The sequence below is a fragment of the Eubalaena glacialis genome, chromosome 1, assembly GCF_028564815.1.
Source record: "Eubalaena glacialis isolate mEubGla1 chromosome 1, mEubGla1.1.hap2.+ XY, whole genome shotgun sequence".
Classification (NCBI taxonomy): Eukaryota; Metazoa; Chordata; class Mammalia; order Artiodactyla; family Balaenidae; genus Eubalaena; species Eubalaena glacialis.
Genome location: NC_083716.1, coordinates 188,917,769 through 188,942,597, shown reverse-complemented (window position 1 = coordinate 188,942,597; position 24,829 = coordinate 188,917,769). Strand labels below are relative to the sequence as shown.

The 24,829-nt window shown below is 34.1% G+C and overlaps 1 protein-coding gene across 6 annotated transcripts in view; it reads left to right on the top strand.

Moving 5' to 3' along the window:
- PDE1A (phosphodiesterase 1A) overlaps positions 1 to 24,829 on the top strand; it is a 361,532-nt gene that overhangs the window by 287,625 nt on the left and 49,078 nt on the right. For all 6 annotated transcript variants that reach the window (XM_061185570.1, XM_061185593.1, XM_061185610.1 and 3 more), the window contains 4 exons: positions 2,714 to 2,814; positions 10,340 to 10,465; positions 14,878 to 14,979; positions 15,087 to 15,207. In XM_061185570.1, coding sequence (XP_061041553.1) covers positions 2,714 to 2,814; positions 10,340 to 10,465; positions 14,878 to 14,979; positions 15,087 to 15,207 — 450 coding nt within the window. The remainder of the gene's footprint in view (positions 1 to 2,713; positions 2,815 to 10,339; positions 10,466 to 14,877; positions 14,980 to 15,086; positions 15,208 to 24,829) is intronic.

Here is a 24,829-nt window from a genome sequence, read left to right as displayed (position 1 = left end):
GAATGATATGATTCAGACTTATTCTCTCTGACTTGTCATCATGAGTCATTTACAAAATTCATGAATTTAAACGACCATTTTCTGAGTTAGAATTCTCATTCAACACCAGTGTAAAATGAATTGTCAACTAAGGACATAAAAATCAGCTCCCAATTCTACTTTCACTAATATGAAATAGATGTATTTTTCAATTAAGTGTGAATGTTCAATGTTTCTCTCTTCCCAAACTAGTTTATAATGTAAACTTAATTGTTAAGACTATACTGTGGCAATAATTAAGATGAATTGATGAAGGAAGTACTATTTATAGGAGGCAGAGATTAATGAGACTAAAAACAGGAAACATGTATAATCAATTTTGACAGTTATGAAGATAATAATTTTAAATATTTACGAGATAATCTATAATTAAAATTCATCTCTTATTTCCTAATTTAAGTATTTTACAATTGCAGCTTCATATTCTATATTATCGTAGTAGATATAGAATATTGCTTTTTAAAAATCACAGGTAAGTCTGTAAATCTTAAATATAACCAATAGGAAATACTTAATAAAATAGGTGATTTTTTTTCTAATAACAATTGTCTTTATTAAAACAACGGATTTCTGGGGTTACAAAATCTGGTTTAACTTCAATTGCTATTCAGTTCATGGTGTTTAATTCCACAGTCTCAGTGGGGACGTTGGAGGCTCAGTCCCAGTTCAGCCGTAATATAGGCCTTTAATGAGGTAATTTCCTTCCTTTTAATGACTCACCATTAAATGCACCTATAAACACAGTACAGCTAGTTATATCAACTCTCCTTAGTTCTAAGAATCATTTCTGCTTCAGTCATCCAACTGTGAGGCATTTATTCTTGAATTGCAATCACTAAATATATGTTAACTCATTATTATTTTCCAGATTCAATACCTTAAACAATGTATTTAAAGTAATAAGTTCAGTAAAATGCCATTTATTCTGTATTTTACTGTATATTAAGACTTGTAATAGGCACAGCACATACATCAACTTTAAATTTCTTTTAAAGTCCACATGGGAATGATCACTAATTCTATTTTCATGGAAGCTGTGCCTAAGAGGGTAAATAGCTTGTTTGCCTGAGGATTAACAAAGGCTTAAAATCAGGATTCTCTGATTCCACAGTCTCTTTCCACTATTCCCTATTACCTCCTCCAAATGCAAAACTAGTGAAATTCAATTCAACAGACAAATGTCAAGTTCCTACTATGTGCCAAATACCATGATGGGTTATATGAAAGGAGCAAAGATGAATAAGACTGTGCCTTTAGCAACCATGAGACTCAACAGTGTCACTTCCACTGTTAGACCCATGGACCTACAGTGTCTTCCTGTTGCCTTTTATTCAAAATCTTAATTCATCAGCTCTAATCAAGGTAGCTTATCAATTCTTTCCCATACTCCACCTTCAATCTCACTTCACTTGACTCTCCAACACAATTGTACTATTAGCAATTCAATTTCCGTACAGGCCTCTATAGTATCATTCCATATTTACTCTTTCTATTTAGAATCTCTCTGTTCCCAACCTTGCATTTAGCTACCAATCTTTGTCCATCCTTCTTCCAAGATCCACTGCCACCAAATAGATGTCCTATCTGCCCTTCTATTCTGTGAGTTTTCATCAAGTATGCATGTACTTTATATTTTTCTGCTGCTTTGTGCAAGGTCTTTGTTTCAAGTGTATGGCATAAAACCACTAAGAGCAAGTTCCACATCACTTTGGATCCTCCATTCTTACCAACAAGTACCACCTACTTACAGCACTCTCCAATAGAACTTCCTGTGGTGATGGAAATATTTTGTATCTGTACTGTTCTATAAGATAACCACTTGCCACTATTAAGCAGTTGAAATGTGGCTACTGCAACTGAAAAAGTGAACTTAATTTTATTTATTTTTAATTTAAATAGTCATATGTGATTATCATATTGAACAATGCAGTTAAAGTGTTATGCAATATGTGAGTAATGAATAAACTATCAAATTACCTAAATGGACTTATAACAGTAGAGAAATTTTATTAAAACCATCCACTTGATAACAACAACAAAAAAATCAATGTATATGAAGCAGTGCTCTGGATTTTATGTGAAAGCATTTATTCTTTCATTGCTATTAAGTTTAATTGTATAGTCATAGAATATATGTATCATGAAGAACAAACTTGATAAATTCTTAGAAACTCTTCTAAATCTCTAAATATAAAAACTAAGTTCAGTTTCTCTAATGACCAAAGTGAATATTTTCAACTCACAGGTGGAAAATTTTCTAATAGTAGGGTCTTCTACAAAAGTTGTGCTAAAAGACATTTTAGTGTTGTATGAGTTATATGTTAAAAATCACTAAACTGAAATGATTTCATGAGAACCCAAATTGGTAAGGCTGTAAATTCAAAATCCATTTAGAGTTCGCCTTTTAAATCATAGAAAATTACTTCTTTTCCAATTAGCAAGGAAAATTATAATGTCTGAATTTTTAACTTAACAAGCCATGAAACAATCATCAGCCTCATGAAGAATCCATTATGCACAATTAATGGAGGTAAAACAGGGAAAAAATTATTTAAAATTCATATAACAATTTTATATATTGATTTATACTGTGTGCAATGAAAATATTTATTTTGTAGAAAGACAACATTGACTCTGCTTTTTGATATGATGGAATCTTTGTTTAATTTAATAGCACTGGCTCACTGAACTGGAAATTTTAGCAATGGTCTTTGCCGCTGCCATTCATGATTATGAGCATACGGGAACTACAAACAATTTTCATATTCAGACAAGGTAAGTTAGACAAAGGATTAACTTTTCTAAGTTAAAACTTGAAATTTATTTTTCTGAATATTACTTATTTTTAAGAGGATTTCAAAATAATAATGAAGATGTCTAATAAGAATGGATTTTAGCAAAATGCCTTAAGCTTGAAACACCTCAATCAGCAATTCTTATTTATCAAGAATCTTGTATTTTGGTGACATATTTAGCAATTTAAAGAACATAAAAATGTATAAGATAATTTTTCTTTGCCCAGAACTTGCACTAAACTATCACACAAGTCAGACATTTATTCACTGGGGCAAATCTTACAACATTATTGTTCACGGCATCAGTCTGGTGTCATTATATATTTGAAAGTAATGACGTTCCACTTCTGAAAAAAAATCTAAAGATCAAAGAAATCTTATTTCCAGGTTAGCATGCAATATTAAATTTAAAATAATTAGAAAGTTAGATTTTTAATTATGGTGATAATGGCAGTTATTAGAATCAAAATACCAGAGTAGAAGTGTATTAGTCTGTTAGGAATATTACATAATACTACAGATTGGGTGGTTTAAATAACAGACATATTCTCACAGTTCTGAAGACTGGACATGCAAGATCAAAGTGTTAGCAAGTTTGGTTTCTTCTGAGGTCTCTCCCCTTGGCTTGCAGATGACTGACTTCTTGCTGTGTCCTCACATGACCTTTTTCTGTGCTTGAACATACCTCAGGGTCTCTTCCTCTTCTTATAAGACATCAGTCATATTGGATTAGGGCCCACCCTTTGACCTCTTTTAACATTAATTATCTCTTTAAAGGCCTTATCTCCAAATACAGTCACATTCTAAGGTACTGGGGTTAGGACTATAAACATATAAATTTGGGGGAACATGATTCAGTCCATAATAGAAAGGGGTTCTAAGCTCTTTTTGGCTGCAAAGAGATTTCAGTGCCCGGGAAACAGAATTTGGTTTAAGACCCATCGGGATCCAATTCACTTGTTTACATAGGATCCTGAATTTCTATGTTTTTCACTAGTCAGAGATGCTTAAGATGGAGATGTAAGTTAAGAGACTGGTTTCTTTCTGGAACTACTGTAGAGCTCTCTATTCTTGTTGAGGGAAAACTAAACCCAGTTATTTTTTGTTTGTTCATTTTTTTAAATTAATAGACTTTATTCCTTAGAGTAGATTTAGCTTTACATAAAAATTGAACAGAAAGTACAGAGTTTCCACATACTCCTTCCCCAACCCCCCAGTTTCACCTAGTGTTAACACCTTGCATCAGGTATGGTACATTTGTTACAATCGATGAACCAATATTGATACATTATTATTAGCTAAAATCTATAGCCTGCATTTTGGTTTACTGTTTGTGTTATACATTTTATGGGCTTTACAAATGTATAATGCCATGTATCCACCATTATAGTATCATCCGCAATAGTTTCACTGCCCTAAAGAGTCCCCTGAGCTTCATCTTTTCATTCCTCCTTCCCTCACTGATCACCCATGGCCATCACCCATGGCAATCACTGATCTTGTTAAGATCTCTAGTTTTGCCTTTTCCAAAATGTCATGTATTCGAAATCATGCAGTATGAAGCCTTTTCAAACTGGCTTCTTCCACTTAACAATATGCATTTAAGGTTCCTCTATGTCTTTTCATGACTTGATAGTTCATTTCTTTTTACTGCTGAATAATATTCCATTGCGTGGATGTACCAGAATTCACATATTCAACTATTGAAGGATGTCTTGGTTTCCTCCAAATTTTGGCATTTATGAAAAAGCTGCCATAAATGTTCATGTGAAGGTTTTTGTGTGGTCTGTTCATTTGTATTTTAAGAGCAATATTTCTAAAAATTGATTTTCCAGCTATAGGAATTTGTTGTTTTGATGTGGGGAGCATGGAACATTTTATTAAAATACTGAACATTTTAGAGCTTCAAGGGATCCTACAGTGACTGAGATCCAAATTATAGATCATCTGGTCTAAGCCTCACAGTCTAAGAAAAGAAAACAAAGATCTTAATAGGTGAAATTACCTAACTATATGCACATAGTCAGCTGATGGCAATAGCAGGGTTGAGAAGCTGAGATGAGGGACACTTACTCTCAATCCAGTCTATTTACATAACTCTGCTCCCATGGGCAGAGACAGACATATAACAGTCAATCTTTTACAGCCTTAAATGGATGGACTTGAAAATTATGGCCCCTTGACAGAGACAGAGGGAGAGTTGAAATTCAAACAATGAAATGTTGGGGAAAGCATTCTGTCTATTCCTAGAGTCTCCCAGATTGACAGAGCATAAAGTGAAAAGGAAGACCTTGAAGTCTGGTTGTACAGCAGGGATGTTATTAACCTACACATTTGTAGAGTATAGAGATGCCCTGTTTTCATTTGTGTTAAACATCAAAGGAAAGGTAAACTATGCAGATAATTTTTGCTTAGCAAAGGCTCTTCTATATCCACCAAATTCATAATAAGTGAGATTTTAATTAAAGACAGCTCATTACTGAGCTGGGCCCAGTGTAGGACCACAGTTTTAGGAATTGGAGAAGGGAGCAAGTGATTTGCTTCCAATAAATATTTCTTGCTCTTTCTATTTTGAAAAGTAAAGGCAATGGACTGGCCTCCAGCAGCAATATTAAATTATCACTTCTAGATTTCTCCTTTTCCCATTTATTTACAACTGGATGAAGAGTCCTAAACTACTTTATACTTTAGACTGCAGAGAAGGAAAAGGAGATGGAGAAAAGAAGGAGGAGAAAGAGGAGAGAGAGGAGGAGGATGAAGAAGAATACACTTTTTACCATTTTATATTAAGAAGCTCTGTATAAAAACTGGGGGAAGGTCTAGTATTTTACTTATTTTCTTATATATTGTCTATCAGGATCAATTATTTAATGGATTAATTCTACAAGAACTTGAACATTTTATGAACAAAAAAGTTGTAATGATCACAAATGCAACAATATGATGTGCTTTCTGAAATTATTGGCTTCACATTTTGTCCAAGGATATATTGGTTTTATGTTACTGATATCAATAATTCTATCATATTTTATATTATTCATTGTTACTTGGATTTAGAGTTGCTTTTCTAATATGGAAACCTACTTACTGGATAATGCAAAATGACTGAAAAATAATTTAAAACATAGTGCAAGGCTAGATTTGAGTTCAATACAGACATTATAATTCATACAATCCTTGAAAGTGTAAATAAATAGAAATAATTTCCTCTTTGTGAAAAGAAAATGCCAAGCTACATGTAACCATGGACACTGGGTATTGCATAGAATCTTGTTCTTTCCATAGCAGTCAAAGATTATCTCAAACATTAAGACCATTCTGTATTCTCAGCGTCCTATTGGATTTATGAGACAAAATCACACATAATTTGCTACAATTAAATCTGGTTAAAAAACACATCTTTGTTTGTTGCTGAAAGGAAGAAATAGTGACACTTAGATCCACATCATGCAATAACCCTGGCAAAACTGCCATGGCTAGATTTGAGATTGTATGATACAAAATATGTGATTTGCAAATCACAGTTTTCCCCATGATCTCAGCAAATTTCTGGAGATACTTGGACAAGATCTATTTAATTTTCTCTCAAACAAGGATTGCATGTATGCTCTCCTAGTTCAGTTTTCTGTGTATCGAGCTATGATTATTGATAATAAAATTTTTAGGCCAAGGCTGGGATGATTAAAAGAAAATCTATTTTGGGGTTATATGCTATTAGCTAGCTACATATGTTATTCTACTTTTATGATAGTGCTAGGAACAAAAGAGGAAGTAATTATTCCACTGCCTAATAGGTCATTTCCCCTATGTTGGATTAATAATCAAGCTTGGTTTATCCACCAGACTATTAGATACAGATCTCAAATAGGTTGCTTGCTACAGAAGCCAGATTTCTTAGTTCTTTCTTTTATTTGTCATTGTCTACTCTTTGGTAAATTTTCAGTGCTAAGGTCAGTGCTAGATCGCTACCCACTGAAAAGCCTGAAATAGTCTTAGTGAGACATTTTTAGTGCTGACAGAATATGTATCTACCAGGAGGAAGGAAAAGTGAGAGGAGTGTGTTGGGTGTTGGTGAAAGTGGTAGCAAAATTGTTACAGGTTTCACCTTGACTTTCCTTTGGTGCTATTTTTACTGCCTACCTGCAAGTTGCCAACTTATATGCATGGGACACTGCACTGAACATAGCAGCTCTGCTTCCATTCCACACTTGCAAAATGATCTGACAACTTAAGGGGACAGAGGAAGAAAAAGCAAGGGCTCAATTATACAGATTTGAGAACACTTGGAATATTTCACACTTTATGCTAGAATACCAATTTCAATAGTGCAACTTAAGTACTTTATTTGATGATCAAATGATGTGAAAATACAAACAGGTGAGAAATAAAAGCCTTCCCTTGATGAGTTCATCATTTTAAAATATAATGCCCATTATAAATTGGTGGTGAAACATACATTTTAAGTTCTGTTTTACAAAATGGTTTTCCCAGTTTAATGCTAGAGGACCTATAATACTCAAATCGAATTATAGCATTATAAGAGAAAAAAATAGAATCATAAATAGACCAAATGATTTTTAACATCCCCTCTGCCTTCTACCCAAAGTAATTTTAGTCCAAGGGAATAAGGGTGGTAATCAACTATATAGAATAGGTACAAAAGGATCGGTTCATTCACTGATTAAATGAGGATGTTAGGTGATTTTTTCTCTCTCTCTTTGTCATATCTAGATCTTGCACGCATCTGGATTGCAAACTGAAATGAAAAGGCATAAATACATTTAAATTATGATAATACAAGGAGACTAGGCACATGACCAAGTGGGATTTATGCCTAGGTTTGACATTTAAAATTCAATTGAGGTAACCCATCATATCAATAGGCTAAAGAAAAAAACACACAATCATATCAAGATGCAGAAAAAGCACTTGCCATAATCCAATAGCTATTCATGATAAAAATATTCAGTAAATTAGGAATAGAGCGAAACTTCCTCAACCTGACAAAGAATATCACAAAAAACCTACAGTTAACATCATACTTAACAGTGAGAAACTCGAAGCTTTCCCACTAAGATCAGGAATAAGGCAAAGATGTCTCCCCTCTCTACTGCTTTTCAATATCATATTATACAGGTTGGGAAGGAAGACAAAACTGTCTTTGTTCATAGATGACATGATGGTCTATGTAGAAAATCCAAAAACTCAACCAAAATACTTCTAGAACTAATAAGCAATTATAGCAAATAGCAAATTTTCATGATACAAGGTTAATACACAAAACTCAGTCACTTTCATATATACTGGCAGTGAGCAAGTGGAATTTGAAGTCAAAATTTAATTAAAATTTTATTTAAAAAATTTAAAACTAAAATTCAATAATGTAAAATATCATTTACATTAGCATCCAAAAATTGAAATACTTGGGTATAAATCTAACAAAATGTACAAGATGTATATAAGGCAAACTACAAAACTCTGATGAAAGAATTCAAAGAAGAACTACATAAATGAAGAGATATTCCATGTTCATGGATAGGAAAACTCAATATTGTCAAGAAGTCAGTTCTTCTCAACTTGATCTATAGACTTAATGCAATCCCAATAAAAATACCAGCAAGTTATTTTGTGTATATCAGCAAGCAGATTTAATGTTTATATGGAGAGGCAAAAAGACCCAGAACAGCCAACTCAATATTGAAGGAGAGAACAAAGCTGGAGAATTGACACAATCCAACTTCTAGATTTACTATAAGTCTACAGTAAACAAGACAGTATGGTACTGGCAAAAGAACAGACAAATATGTCAATGGAGCAGAATAGAGAGCTCAGGAATGCACTTACATAAATACATTCAACTGATCTTTAACAAATGAGCAAATGCCATACAATGGAGCAAAGATAGTCTCTTCAACAAATGGTGCTGGAGCAACTAGACATCCACATGCAAAAAAATGAATCTGGACACAAACCTTACACTCTTCATAAAAATTAACTCAAAATGTATGATAGACCTAAATGTTAAATGCAAAACTCTAAAACTTCTAGAAGGTAACATAGGAGAAAATCTAGATGATCTTAGGCGTGGCAATGACTTTTTCAATACAACACCAAAGCACAATTCTTGAAAGAAATAACTGATAAGCTGGACCTCATTAAAATTAAAAATTTATGTTTTATGAAAGGCAATATCAAGAGAATTACAAGATCAACCGAAGAGTAGGAGAAAATATTTGCAAAAGATACATCTGATAAAGGACTATTGTGCAAAATATATAAAGAAGTCTTAACACTCAACAATAAGAAAATAAAGAAACTGATTTAAAAATGGTCCTTAACAGATACCTCACCAAAGAAGATATACAGATGGCAAATTAGCTTACGCAAAGATGCTCCATATTATGTCATCAGGGAAATGCAAATTAAACAACGAGATATCACTACACATCTTTTAGAAAGGCCAAAATCCAGAACATTGACAACACCAAATGCTAGTAAGGATGTAGATCAACAGGAACTCTCATGCATTGCTGATGAGAATGCAAAATGGTACAGCCGTATTGGAAGTCAGTTTGGTGGTTTCTTTAAAAACTAAGCATGCTCTTACCATGTGAGCCAGCAATCACTCTCCTTGGTATTTACCCAACAGAGCTGAAAACTTATGTCCACACGAAAACCTGCACAGAGGTGTTTATAGCAGCTTTATTCATAATTGCCAAAACTTAAAAGCAACCAAGATGTCATTCAGTAGGTGAGTGGATAAATAAACTGTGATACATCCAGATAATGTAATATTATTTAGTGCTCAAAAGAATTGAGCTATCAAGCCATGAAAAGATATAAAGGTAGCTCACATGCATACTAAAAGGTTCAAGAATTCAATCTGAAAAGGCTACATACTGTATGAGTCCAACTATATGACATTCTGGAAATGGCAAAACTGTGAAAACAATAAAAAGATCAGGGGTTGCCAAGGGTTCAGGGGATGGGAAGGAAAGGATGAATTGGCAGATCACAAAGGATTTCTAGGGCAGTGAAAATACTCTGTATGATACAACAATGGTAGATGTATGTCGTTATACATTTGTCCAAACCCATAGAATGTACACCACTAAGAGTAAACTCTTAAGGTCAACTATGGACTCTGGGTGATAATGATGTTCAATGTAGATTCATCAGTTTCAACAAGTGTACCACTGTGATTGGGGATGTTAATAATGGGGAATGCTATGCATGTGTGGGGACCAGGGGGTATATGGTGAACCTCTGTACCTTCTGCTCAATTTTGTTGTGAACCTAAAACTGCTCTAAAAAATAAATGCTATTTTTTTAAATTATCATACAGTAAAAAACAAAAAGAAAGGAAACTAAGTACTTCCATAAGTCTAGATGTTTAATTATAGGATTTTATGGATGATATTTTGTCTTATGACTTGAGTAGTTTTCAAAGACACTCATGAGGTCTAAAGAAATCCTCTACTTGGCATTTTGTTTTTAATTCTTAGGTCAGATGTTGCCATTTTGTATAATGATCGCTCCGTCCTTGAAAATCACCATGTGAGTGCAGCTTATCGACTTATGCAAGAAGAAGAAATGAATGTCCTGGTAAATTTATCCAAAGATGACTGGAGGTGAGTTTCAGAGGAAACCTAGAGGAAATTTAATTTTAGGGAAAAAGTTAAGTGATGTAAACTGAAGAAAACAGATGAAAGTCAATCCTTTACTCATAAAACAAACTCAGTTCCCTTTGACTGGATGATTCTGAGGATGATTAGTGCCTAGAAGACGGTTCAGGAGCCAGGCTCTGTTACATGGAGCTGAACTATTTCAAGGCCAATTCAACATCTATATGCATGATAGCCAATCCATAAGATTATGTACCACATAAGAAAAACCTTAAGATACGTAACTACATACTCCCGGGAGTGGAGCTCTGCTCAGTTGTACCAATATGTGGTCCTATATGAATTCAAAATTTTAGCATCACACTGATCCCTTCATATATTACTTTTCTATATGTGTTTAGATTTTCCAAAAAACAAAGAACTCACTATTTGGGGAAAAAATTATGAATATAACATACTAAAATGACCTAGATGCAAAGGGTAATCTTACATGTTTCTCCAAGGCATCTGTCTTCTTAAAAAGAAAAAAAAAATTACGTGAAATGGTATTGCTTATTGCCATGCAGGGAAAAATAACAAGATGCACCCCTACTACTCAGCATGACATTCCCTCCTTTCTTCTTGATCCTCAGGTCATCATCATCCCCTTCATTTGACTATAGGCTTGCCAGATGTAGCAAATAAAAATAAAGGACATCCAGTTAAATATAAATTTCAGATAAACATAGACATTTTTTAGTGTAAGTATATCCCTAATTTTCTGTGGGACCTACTTACACTGAAAAAAAAAAAAAAACAGGAAGCCTTTATCTTTAACTAAGATCTTGTTAAAAGTCAGTTAATGGGCTGGAAAAATTCCTATTCAAATTCAAATATCAAAGTGTTGTTTAGGTTTGTTTCTGTTTTTGTTTTTTTCTTTAAATCAAGGTGAAAAGAAATGTCCAAAGAAGTAACCTGGAATTAAGATCTGCCTTAAAATAAATAAATAAATGTTTATTTCAGGGTTTAAAACAAGCCCTAATTTCCCATGGTTACTTCTCCAAATACTAAAACTTCCTGGATTTTCAAGGCTGGAAAAAATATGGGCTCACTTTTGCAACTGTAGAAAAAGCTCTGAAGTCAGGGGAAGGAGGCATTTTGTTTTGGGAACCCAATTCAGGCCTCTCGTTTTACTCCACAGGAAACAATAGCACAGTTGGGTCACCAACCTAGGAAGGCCAGGATCTAATTGTGAAGCCACCACTGCTGGGTATGTGGAAAATAGAAGGGCAAAGGTAGAAACAGGGACACAAGTGCAGAGGTGTTTCCTAAGGTCCGAGAGATTGACTGTTTACATCTAGAGTATTAATTTATTTCTTCATCAGTGATTATCATTCCGAGAGGTAACATTTGTATTATTAATTTTATTATTCCTTTGAATTAACTTTTTTCTTCTCAAAGTTATTCTGTTGCTATTTCAGTGTGATTTTTTTCTATTACACTTCATTCTTTAACATCTTTATTATTTATTCTCATAATTTACTCCTCTAATATTTTATATTTTTGTACAGTAGCTAAGAAGTTACTGTACAAAATATCCTAATTGAGTGTTTTTATAGAGTTTTTTTTTCAGCCGCTCCACAAGGCTTGCAGGATCTTAGTTCCCCAATGGGGGATAGAACCCATGGCCCCAGCAGTGAGAGCACCAAGTCCTAACCACTGGACTGCCAGGGAATTCCCAAATTTTTTTAACACATACTATAATATCACATGATTTATGATTTGATTTATCATATGATTTAACACTGTTTCCAAAAAGCTGTAAAAGATTTATTTGTTAGTATAAACTTGATACTATTTTACCAAGAATTAAAATGTGGATAGCGGGACTTCTCTGGTGGCTCAGTGATTAAGATTTCACCTGCCAATTCAGGAGACAGGGGTTCAAGTCCTGGTCTGGGAAGATCCCACATGCGGCGGAGCAACTAAGCCCGTGTGCCACAACTACTGAGCCCACGTGCTGCAACTACTGAAGCCTGTGCGTCTAGAGCCCATGCTCCACAACAAGAAAAGCCACGGCAATGAGAAGCCTGCGCACTGCAACGAAGAGTAGCCCCCGCTCACTGCAGCTAGAGCAAGCCCGCACACAGCGACAAAGACCCAACACAGCCAAAAATAAATAAATTAATTAATTAATTAATTAAAAATAAAAAGTAAAATAAAATAAAATAAAATATGGGTAGCTTTTTAAGGGTTTGTAGGTTTTCTGTTTGCAAATCTATTTTTTAAAGTAACTTTAGTAACTATAAATGCAGTAATTTTTAAATTTTGGCAAGAAAAATGTATAAATAAAGTAACATTTCCTTTGTGTACTAGTTTGCCTATTGATATTAGTTGATGATTGATAATATCTAACATTTATTGATTACTGTTAAAAAACAAAGTTCAACTGAGTAAATTTTAAAAATCTAATTGGCTTTATTCAACCCAATTCATGAATTGGGCAGCATCCCATCTAGTAAATAAAAAGAAGCTCCAAATAACTGTACAAAATGGCAGACATTTATAAGCAGAAAGAGGAAGACAAGGAAGTTATTCTATCAAGGAGCTGATTGTTTCAGGCAAAGTCACCTTCCTTTGGGGGATGACAGGGGTCTATAAGGTAGATTACCTCACTAGTGCTGACCAGGTAATTCCACATTGATTGGTTTAAGTTTCCAATCCTGGGGGAGGTATTAAGTCTTGGTTTGGTGATGTGGGCTTAGCACAAGGACTCCATTTTGGGTCTGTTGTCTCTTTTTTAACATCACATCTGCAAAGTACAAAGTATTTATTAAATTTTATAGATTTCATAAAACTTTTGTCTCATTTTTCCTAGTTAACATGAATATTTTGGTACAGTTGGTATTGTAACATGGGTATCTCGTAATTTAGAAGAAAAAATGTAATTGAGAATAAGTATTAGCTATCTGTGATAGCTTCCATTCCCTTAATATTTGGGTAAAAGAATTCTAAGCAAGCTATCCAATATCATGAACAGTAATCAGAGTATTGTTTTCTCATTGCTCCCATCTAAAAATCCAACTGAATTGAGCACCCATAATTTTCAGCAAGAATCTCCAATATGTGGTTGTTCTTAAAAACAAATCATTCGGGCTTTCCTGGTGGCGCAGTGGTTGAGAGTCTGCCTGCTAGTGCGGGGGACACGGGTTCGAGCCCTGGTCTGGGAGGATCCCACATGCCGCGGAGCAACTAGGCCCGTGGGCCACAGCTGCTGAGCCTGCGCGTCTGGAGCCTGTGCTCCGCAACAAGAGAGGCCGTGATAGTGAGAGGCCCGCGCGCCGCGATGAAGAGTGGCCCCCGCTTGCCGCAACTGGAGAAAGCCCTCGCACAGAAACGAAGACCCAACACAGCCAAAAATAAATAATAAATAAATAAATAAATTTAAAGAATGCTACAGCTTTAAAAAAAAAAAAAAACAAATCATTCAATCATACCATCTTTAGGTAAAATATCTTTGACACAAGATCATAATTCAAGTTTACCATACACCTGTAATTTAGCTTACTCTACTGGCCACAGAATGAAATAAAATATTTCCAGTATAAGTGACTTTTTTACCTATCTGTACTGAGCAAGCAATGAATTGTAGAACATGCAAGCCTTTACTGGCATTACTCATCTCCTGCTTACTGTGAGAATGAGTTATTCATTCATAGGCTTTGTGATATGTTCACCGTATTTGCAGTGTCTTGGTTAAAATTTTAACAGTACCAGTAGCTCTGTCTATGATATGTAGGATCGGGGTCCCCAGGGCTTAAACAGAGAATTCCCGCTCACTTATAGCCTTGATTTCTCTGGAGTTCTCATGATGGAAGTTTGGTACAGTGGAGTGATCCAAGTGTCAGCTTTGCTAGTGGGAACTCTTGGGGGTGAATCTTATCTCTGCTATGTACTAGCTGTGTGACTTAGCAAACAACTCAATCCCCTCTGGTGGGAAATAATAGTACCCCCTCACATAAAAGCACCTAGAACACTGCCTTGATTGAATAAATACTGAATAAATGGTGGTGGTTTTCTTAATTACGAATTCTGCTTTTAGAATAGTTTTTTCTTTAAAATTGGTTAGAATTCTTTCTGATATTAATTATTATTTCTAAAAATAATATTTAGAAATCATGAGTGGGGGAGGGATGTAGGTGTGGGAGGGAAAGCATCCAGTTCTTTAAAAGGAGATGTTGCACAGCATCATTCACAAATCACTCTCCTGGCAACATCCTAAAGCCAAACTTTTGTAAGCTCTTTTATATTTAAAACGTAGCATCTTTTGTGCTCATACCATTAGAAAAAATAAAATGTAATTCGCAATATTAAGGAAATATTTCACTTGAGAACAAAAAGGGGCCAAACAAACCTTTCTGCTTTTGATGACTCCACAGGGATCTTCGGAACCTAGTGATTGAAATGGTTTTGTCTACAGACATGTCGGGTCACTTCCAGCAAATTAAAAATATAAGAAACAGTTTGCAGCAGCCTGAAGGGTAGGTTTTGTTTTTTTTTTATGTTAAAGGTATGTGGGCTTGGACTCAGAGGAGACTGTAATTGGTTACTTTGTTCTGATAATTTGAGCATGTCCTTGTTTTGACAGGCTTGACAAAGCCAAAACCATGTCCCTGATTCTCCATGCAGCAGACATCAGTCACCCAGCCAAATCCTGGCAGCTGCACCACCGATGGACCATGGCCCTGATGGAGGAGTTCTTCCTACAGGTGCCTCTTTCATGTTCTGTGTCTATGCAAATGTTTTTGGAAATAGTGACTGTGCATATCGACATACATCTTCTCTGTAAAGAATCCAGGCCTTGTGACTTGCTATTACCAACTTGGCCACAACACATTCTTGGGACTTCAGGCAGAATTTATTATTTCAAATAAATGTATTAAATAATCCTATGCAGTATAATACATGTTTTAAAGAGGGTCAAGTCTTGGATCTCAGATGCCAATCTCAGTAGAGAAAGAAATTAACAAATGAGTCGCTATCTGCTGTTAAAAGGTAAAATGCTAGGGTTAGGGTTAGGGTTAGGGTTTGCAGAGGTAGCAAATAGCTTTCATCATAAAAAGAGAAAGGGAGGATTTATAACACTTTTGCATACATCTTGCTGGTTAGAATTTAGTTATACATGCATAGTTGCAAGGATGGCTGAGAAATATAGTTTTTAGCTGGGTGAACATGTACCTAACTGCAAAAATCTATTGTTATGTGAAAAAGCAAGCCTGGATATTGTCAAAAAATTAATCAATAGCCAATCTAAGAAAGAAATGGAAAATTTTATTTGAACCAAAATAAAGATTATAACCTGGGAGACAGTCTCTCAGAGAGTTCTGAGAACTGTTCTGAAGAGGTAAAGGGGGAGGCCAGTATATATGTGATTTCGGCAAAAGGGGTGCATGCAATCAAGTACACATCTCAGTAGAAGGTTGCTGCTAGTCACAAGGAACAGACATCTTAGTTAATGGTTTTAGTGCTTTTCTAAGTATGGGAAGATGCAAGAATCCAAGTTCACAAGAAATTTCTCCTGAAAATATCTAACTATTTGAAGGCCAGTTCTGTCAGTTTTCCCCCAGCACAAAGCACCGCATCCTGATCTTCACCCTGAATTCCTTTCAGGGTGTATTGTAAGTCAGCAACTTCAGTGCCTAATGACTTGATTCCTGTAGAACTGGATGGTGGGCAACATTCTTTATTTTACAATCCCTTACCTTTAGGTCTTAATTTCGACCAAGATTTGGGAGGCATTTCATAACCGATTTGTTCCATGGCGCTAGGAATACTCATTCCCAGGTTAGGCAAGAATTTCGTTGTTAGGCCACTCAATGTACTATTACTGGACTAAACCCTGTTAACAGTGGCCAAAAACCTCTGGAACACCTGTCATACTAGTCTCTTATGGTTCAGGAAATGGTTCCCTCTTGTTGCTTCTTCCCCTATCTAGAGTTACACTATTATAATCATTGATCTTATAGAACTGTATATTTGGTCAATTGTTTCAAGTTGCCTAATCATCATTAATTTTATCACAGTCACACATTTGGTAATGCAAGAAACAATAATCTTGTAAAATAGGCAGAATACAAGTACTAAGGTCATAAGTGAGTACTTAAGTTAAGAACTTCCATTAGGTGTGACCCAATATCTCTCCAGGTCATCTGACCAGTCTGTTTTGCACCAATCACTATCTTTAAGGGAAATGATGCATTGGCATTGTACATAAAGTGCACCAAAGATGTCTGCACATACAAGGTGAGCAGTGGGTCTTCTTGACCCCTTACAAGATTGCAAAAAACAATGTTAGTTTCTAAGGAGTTACATGGCTGGTGCCAGAAGGAAAAAAATTGATCTTTATGATTGAGCAGGTATTTCTGCCATTGGGGAGGTTTGGTTAATGCATAATGCAGATGCATAATGGACACTAGAGGGGAAGGAAGAGGCCCAGATGGGCAGAGCAAAAAAATATGTTTAAATTTTTCTTGTCTTGCCTTAAAATGTGAATTTTTATTTCATCAATATGGAGAATGACCAGTGTTCTCTACAACAAGTTTGTTGTATGTTTTTTTTCTCTATGGTGTCCTTATTCTCTTTCTACTCCCACTGGGGGTACTACAGTAAAATGAGCCAAGTAACTCAGGAAAGTGCTCTACTTACAATTATAGTTTTATTATAAACAATACAACTCAGGAACAGCCAAATGAAGAAGTGCATAGGCCAAGGTCTGGAAGGGTCCCAGACATGAAGCTTCCATGCTCTCTCCCCATAGAGTCAGGGTGTGTCACCTTCCTGGCACATCAATGTGTTCACCAACCAAAACGTGCCACTGAGTTTTGGTGTCAGGAGTTTTTATGGGGATTCATTACATAGGCATGACTGATTAAATCATTGCCCATATGATTGAATTCAACTTCCAGCCCTCCTTTCCTCCAAGATGACGCTGCCCCAATATTCCAACCCTCTAATCATGTGATTGATCTCTCTGGTGAGCAGCCCTATCCTGAAGCAATCTAAGGGGTCTTATGCCATGAGTCACATAATTAGCATAACAAAGAGTCTCCTATCACTCAGGAAATTTCATGGGTTTTTGAACCTTTGTGCCAGGAACCAGGAACAAAGATTAGATACATTATTTATGATGCCACAGTCCCGTTTAGAGAAGCTCTTTTTTAACTTCTGTATTTTCAGATTATTTGATTTCTCAACATTGTTCTTTATTTTTAATCTTTATTTTTTAATGTTTCACTTATTCTGAAAACATAAAGACCAAATACATTACTGTAGTTAGATGACTATGGTTTTCGTCTCCTATCGTCAATAGGTATATGGTTTCACTTTGAAATAACGTTGCATAGTCCTAGAGAAAGTTACTAAGTAACATCTTCGAAATTCAAATATTTTCACAATAAAAATGTCTTTAAAAAATATTTTAATACATTTTGTGCTTAAAAATAAAAGACCAAATGTTAAAATCTGTTCTATTCTAAAGGCAAGCTGCATGCTATGGCCAATTAAAAATTATAATTTTAGTTACTCAACCAATCATCAGACAATGGTAAATATAAAATAGACTTAGAGATCTTTAATAACAACATTCTCACATTAGAGATGAAAAAAGCAGAACCAGGAAAAGATAAAATGACTTTTCTTGGGTTAAGAAGAAATATTAAAATATTTTTAATTGAATGACCATGAAAACACCACATATGAAAATTTGTGGGATGCAGCTGAAGCAATGCTAAGAGAAAATTTTATGGCTTTAGATGTTTATATTAGAAAAGAACGTATAGATCAATTATCTATGTTTCTACCTTACTAAGTAAGCTAAGGAAAGTTAAGAAAATTAAACCAAAATAAGTTGATGGAAGGAGGTAATAAATATAAAAGCAGAAACCGATGAAATAGAACAAGACAAACAATAGCAAAAATTAACAAAAGCAACAGTTGGTTCTCTAAAAAAAATAAAATAAAATTACTAGCAGGATCAAAAAGAGAAAAAAAAAGCATAAATTGTAAAGGAAAGAAAAGATATTGTTATAGATCTATATATTTCAAAAGGATAAAGAATGTTATACACAATATAAATTTAATGGCTCAGATGAAATTACCAAATTATTTCAAAGATACAAATTACCAAAACAGACACAAGAAAAAAATTGTAATCTGAATATCCATGTATCTGTTTTTAAACACTGTAGTTTAAACTCTTCCCATGAAGAAAATTCCAGGCTTAAATGGCTTCAGTTCTTAATTCTCATTTCAATTCTTAATTCTCAGTTCAGCTGAGAGAGGGTGAATTCTCTCAAACTTTTCAGGAAAAAATAATTCCAGTCTTACACAAATTCTTTCATGACATGGAAGAAGAGGGAAAATTGTCAATATAACCCCTGACAAAAACTAACAAAGCCTTTGCAAGTTAAGAAAATTGTACACCCATATCTGTCATTAACCTAGATGTAAAATTCCTTAAAATATTAGCAAATCCAACTCAGCAATATAGTAAAAGGGTACACATCATGACCTTCATTGACTTAGTACTCAAAAATCATTTAGGTACTTTACCATATTAAGAGGAAAAAAGGGGGGAAAATATCCTATTATCATCTCAATACTTGCAGAAAAAGCATTTGACAAAATTCAAAAGACATTTATTATAAAAACTTTCAGCAAACTAGAAATAGGAGACCTCTCTCAACCTGGCAAAAGGTGCCTATAGTTAACAATACTTCATGGTGAAATATTGAACACTTTCATTCTAAGATTTTGATGTCTACTCTTACCACTTCCATTCAACATTGCATTTGAAATTCTAGGTAGTGCAATAAGGTAATAAAAGGAAATAAAGAATAGATTGGATAAAAATAAATAAAACTGTCTTATTTCCAGAAACATGAGCATCTACACAGAAAATCTTAAAGAATCTGTTAAAAGCTACTTGAACTGATAAATGAGTTTATCAGGGTTGTTGAATCAATTGTATTTCTGTATGCTAGCAGCAAAAAATTTGAAAATGAAAATTTAAAAACAATATTATTTATAATAGCATAAAAATAGTAAACTATTTGGGAATATATTAATTAAATGCATATAAAACCTTGATACAGAAAACCACAGAATATTGTTGAGAAAAAAATTTTAAAGACCTATATAAATGGAGCGATATACTACGTTAATGGATTGAAAGATCTAATATTGCCAAGATGTCAATTCTTCCAAAATTGTTTAATATATTTAACATAATCCTTATTAAATATTACAGTAGTCTTCTTTATAGAAGCTGAAAGAAAAGCTGATCCTAAAATCTACATGGAAAAGAATCTAAAATAGCCAAAATAATTTTGAAAAAGACTAAGAGTTGAAGGACTTACACTTCCTTATTACACAACTTGGTATAAAGCTACAGTAATCAAGGCAGTGTGTTACTGACATAGGGACAGACAAATAGGCAATAAAATAGAATAGTGATTCCAGAAATAGTTCCATACTTAGACGATCATTTGATTTTCTACAAAAGCACCAACACAGCTAAATGGGGAAAGGGAAGTCCACAAATAGCAGTGGAACAACACATATGTATGGAAGAAAAGGAACCTACCTGTCCTCTACCTGTACCATGTATAAAAATTAAATTCAAGATTAACCACAGGCTTAGCACAAAACTATAAAGTTACTACAGGAAAACTCAAGAGAATGTCTCTCTAATCTTAGGGGTAAGCAAATATTTCTTAGTGAAGACACATATAGCACTACCTATAAAAGAAAAAATTTGTAAAGTGGACAAAAGCAAAATTCAAAACTTCTGCTCTTCCAAAGATACTATTAAGAAAAGGCAAGCCATAGACTGAGAGAGAATATTTGTACTACAAATATCTGGCTACAGGCTTGTACCAGATTGCATAAAGAATTGCTACAAATCAGTAATAAAAAGAAAAACAGCCCAATTTGATCAGACACCTCATAAAAGAAAACACACAAATGGGTAGTAAGTACGTACAAGTATGCTCATTTTCATTACTTATCAAACAATTGCAAATTAAAAGCACAATGAAATACCACTACGTCCTCACCAGAATGGCTAAAATTAAAAGGACTGACAATATTAAGTGTTACTGAGAATGTGGAGCCACTGGAAGTCTCAGGCATTGATGGTGGGAGTATAAACCATTACAATCCATCTGGAAAACTACTGGTTGGCATCTATTAAAGTTAAACTTAATATCCCCTATGACCCAGCGTGTCCACCCATAGATGTATAACCTACATAAATTAGTGCTTATGCTCACCAAATGTCTTATGTAGGAGTAGTTGTAATTGTATTACTTATGATAGCCCGATATTAGAAAAAGTCCAAATGTGCATCAAAAATAGAAATGCATAAGTAAATCATAGTATAGTCATACAAAAGAATGTCATACAATAAGAAATGGACCAATGATATGAACCACAGTGAACCTCAAAAAAATGGATGCCATATGATTCCCTTTATATGAAGTTCAAAAACTGGCAAAATTAATCCATAGTGATTGAAATCTGAACAATGGGGGCCTGCCTATATGGGGTAGGATTCATAGAAGAGGGTAAAGGAATCTTTTGGGGGTGATGGAAGTGTTCTGTATCTTTATTGAGTGTTAGTTACACAAGTGTGTTCATGATTTATACTGTTAAGATTTGTACATAAATGTTTCCTTAATTTAAAAAACGAATATATCAGAATGAAGGTGCTTCACTAGTGACTTAAACAAAAATCTCTAAAAAAAAAAACTCTAATAAATCCCAGAAACTCTTGAAAATTACTGTTAGATCTCCAAATAATACCATGACTTGTATTACCCGTCTTTTATTGATTTAAAACCAAAGACTATCATGAATTCAATGAAATTGAGGCCTGATGTTTTTGAAGTTCACTACCTTATTCTTGAATTTTCTAGAAAGGTGACTGATAACTGTTAATGAAACTCCTGGCATGCAGTGATTTTTGACATCTGAATTTCAGGGTAGAGGCACTTTGTTTTGTGAGGCTACTTAGCTCCTCTGTCATTCTCAGAGCCTGGTAGACAATGACTCAGATATCTGACTACTAGAGATTAAAATACATCCAACACAAAAGGTCAAGTCTTGGAATAGGTATAGCATCATGCTGCTTGGAATGTTTTTGTGATCTTCATTTTTCAGAGTGTGTTAGAGTGAGGAGGTGTCAGGTTTTCATTTTGTTTTGTTCTTTGATAGGACTCTTGGCAATAATAGGCATTTATGTAACCCCAAAATATTCAGAAATGACAGTCTTTGCTTGAATGACCTTAACATATAAGGCAAGATACTTACAGCCCAAAGGAGAGGAAAGTATATGTGTTAATATGGGCTATTATAAAATCAAAACATCTCTGCTTGCATTGCCTCATCTCTTCAACTGTGAAAATCCTCTCAGATCATAACAAATTAATATAGGACTGAGTTTTAAAATGGAATCATATTTAATAATGGAATCTTAGATTTTCTCTGGATTTTTAAAAGTAAATGACTTTTTCTTCCAGTTTTATTGAGATATAATTGACATCCAGCACTGTATAATTTTAAGGTATACAGCATAATGACTTGATTTACATACATCATGAAATGATTACCGAAATAAGTTTAGTAAACACCCATCATCTCATACAGATACAAAAATTAAAGAAATAAAAATTTTTTTTCCTTGTGATGAGAACTCTTAGGATTTACTCTCTTAACAATTTTCATATATAACTTACAGAAGTGTTAACCATATTTAACATGTTGTACATTAAATCCCTAGTACTTATTTGTCTTACAACTGGAAGTTTGTACCTTTTTATTACCTTCATCCAATTGGCTTTTAAATCCCCTTCAGAAATATATTTAGCAAAACAGGAGAATGTAGAGTTAAATGTCAAAATAAGTGAGTTTGCACTAACAATGATTATGTTTTACAAGCAAAACAAGTTTATTTTTACGAGACATACTAAAATATGACATTGATTCCAGCAGGAATCCATTTTTTATGCTTTCAACTAACTAAATGAATCTCTCAGTACCCTTAATTATCTTAGCCATACCACATATTTTAGCCTTTTAGAGGTAGATACAGCAATGAATCTGAAACCCCTTGGTTTATGCTTTGCTCTGAATGTTTTTGACATAAGCTATTTAACTGGATCTATGTATCTATGCAGATGCCCTAGAAATTGACAAGACTGCAATGGTTTTTCCATGCTTCTTCTTATTCTTGCTCATCCTCACATAACCACCTGAAACTATCACTTTGTAGAACCCACAGTGCTAATAAATAACTTCTTGCTATGGATCTAGCCAAGATAACAGGGTTTTTTAAAATTAAAGTATAGCTGGTTTACAATGTTGTATTAATCTCTGCTGTACAGCAAAGTGATTCAGTTATATATATATACATCCTTTTTAAAATATTCTTTTCCATTATGGTTTATCACAGGATATTGAATATAGTTTCCTGTGCTATACACTAGGACCTTATTGTTTATCCATGACAGGTTTTTTATCTCAGTTGAAACATCACGTTTATAAAGACATTTGAAAATATATTCCTTCATTCCTTTAGAATGTACTAAGAATCTAAATTATGTAATATGTCACACGATCTACTGGTTATTCTAGGGAATTTGAGGCAAATCAGACAAGGTCTGTCCAGAACTCATCGCTTCCCTCAGCTGCAGTAAAAATGTAAACATTTATGTTTCTTGTTAAAGAAAGTATTTGATATACATTGGGCAAACATAAGAAGTCTAATAATGCCAAGTACGTGATAATTGGACTTGGCTTCAGAAAACCCAAGTGTAAACATTAGCTTTCTATCTTTCCAGCAGTGGTGGATATGAGCCTTCACCTTTTACCTATAAGGGATTAATACCCATTCTGTCTCCTCCCCAGGATGGCTATGAGAAACAAAATGATACAATGAATGTGAGAGGTCTTTTTACATTATAGACATGATACAAATGTGAGGAATTGGTATTATTTGTTATCCTCCAGGTCTATGTTAAGTTCCATATTTTTCCAAGGTCAAGTATCAGAGAGCCATTGACTATGAAATATTTTATTTGACAGTCACTTAAAGCCTTTGACTGAACACAGGTTTTAAAACACATTCCCGATACAACCATGAAGCTTAAAAAGCAGCCAGTTAAGAGAAGCATTTTTCTTTTGCTATGGAGAATATAGCACTAGACTTGAAGTCCATTCAATGGGTTTTGAGCAAAATTAGAGACTGGATATAAATTCAAAAAGTTAGTAAAAGTACTCAAAGGAAAGAGCTAATTTTAGAACTTTCAAGAGCAACAATAAAATTTATGTGTGTGCATGTATGTGATATATACATAGATAGATAGATAGATATGTGTATATATATGTGTGTGTGTGTGTGTATATATATATATATATATATATATATATATATATATATATATATATATATGTTTTAGAAAAATCCAGAAAAAATTTGGGATACATTGTCTCCTAAGTCAATTTTTCATTAATTTTTCTACGAAGTTCATTTTAACTAACAAATGGGCTTAAATAGACATTAAAATTTTTAAAACACAATGTATTTCTGGAGGACAAACCAATTCCTGGATTCAAAGCTTTTGTATCATCCTTAAAAATCTCATCAGCTTCACCCTATTCTTTGGTGTAACTACTTAGGTACACCTTGTAAAACCATGGGAAATTGTAACCAGAAGAGATTAAAACTGAATCTAGAATTTGCAGTCTTGACAAATTTTTATTTCTGATTCTTAGTAAGCAGCTGATGGTAAAAGAAGTAAAGCAGGTCCCCATCTCCAAGGCATGTTTCATAGCAAGCTTGTGATATTCATGAATGCAGTTTACACACTCCCTTCGAGTGTTCGCACGGCTCGAACACACAGTTGCCTCTGCCCCCGACTGTAATGGGAGAATTTGGAAGATGCTCCATTCATTTCAACTATGACTGATAAGACTGATAGATTAGAGGTGGAAGTACTAGTCAAGAAAATAACCATTAGTAGAGGAGACAGGTTTTTTTGTTCTTATTCTCTTCTTGAACATGTTAGGTTGGCAAGATAACAAGAAGTTAATACAATTAAAATTTTTTGAAAATAGTCATTTCCATTAAAATGTGTTCATATTTTATACTATGTGAATTTTTTCCTTCTTCAACTAGTCCTTTTGTGTGATACATGAAAAAAAATCTATATCTGAGCAAAATCTACATTTGCCAATAAGTATTACTTTATCAGCAAGGAGAAACACATAATTGGAAATGCAAGTTATTTGGAAAGAAAGGTCAAAATGGTTATTTTACCCTAAATTGTATAG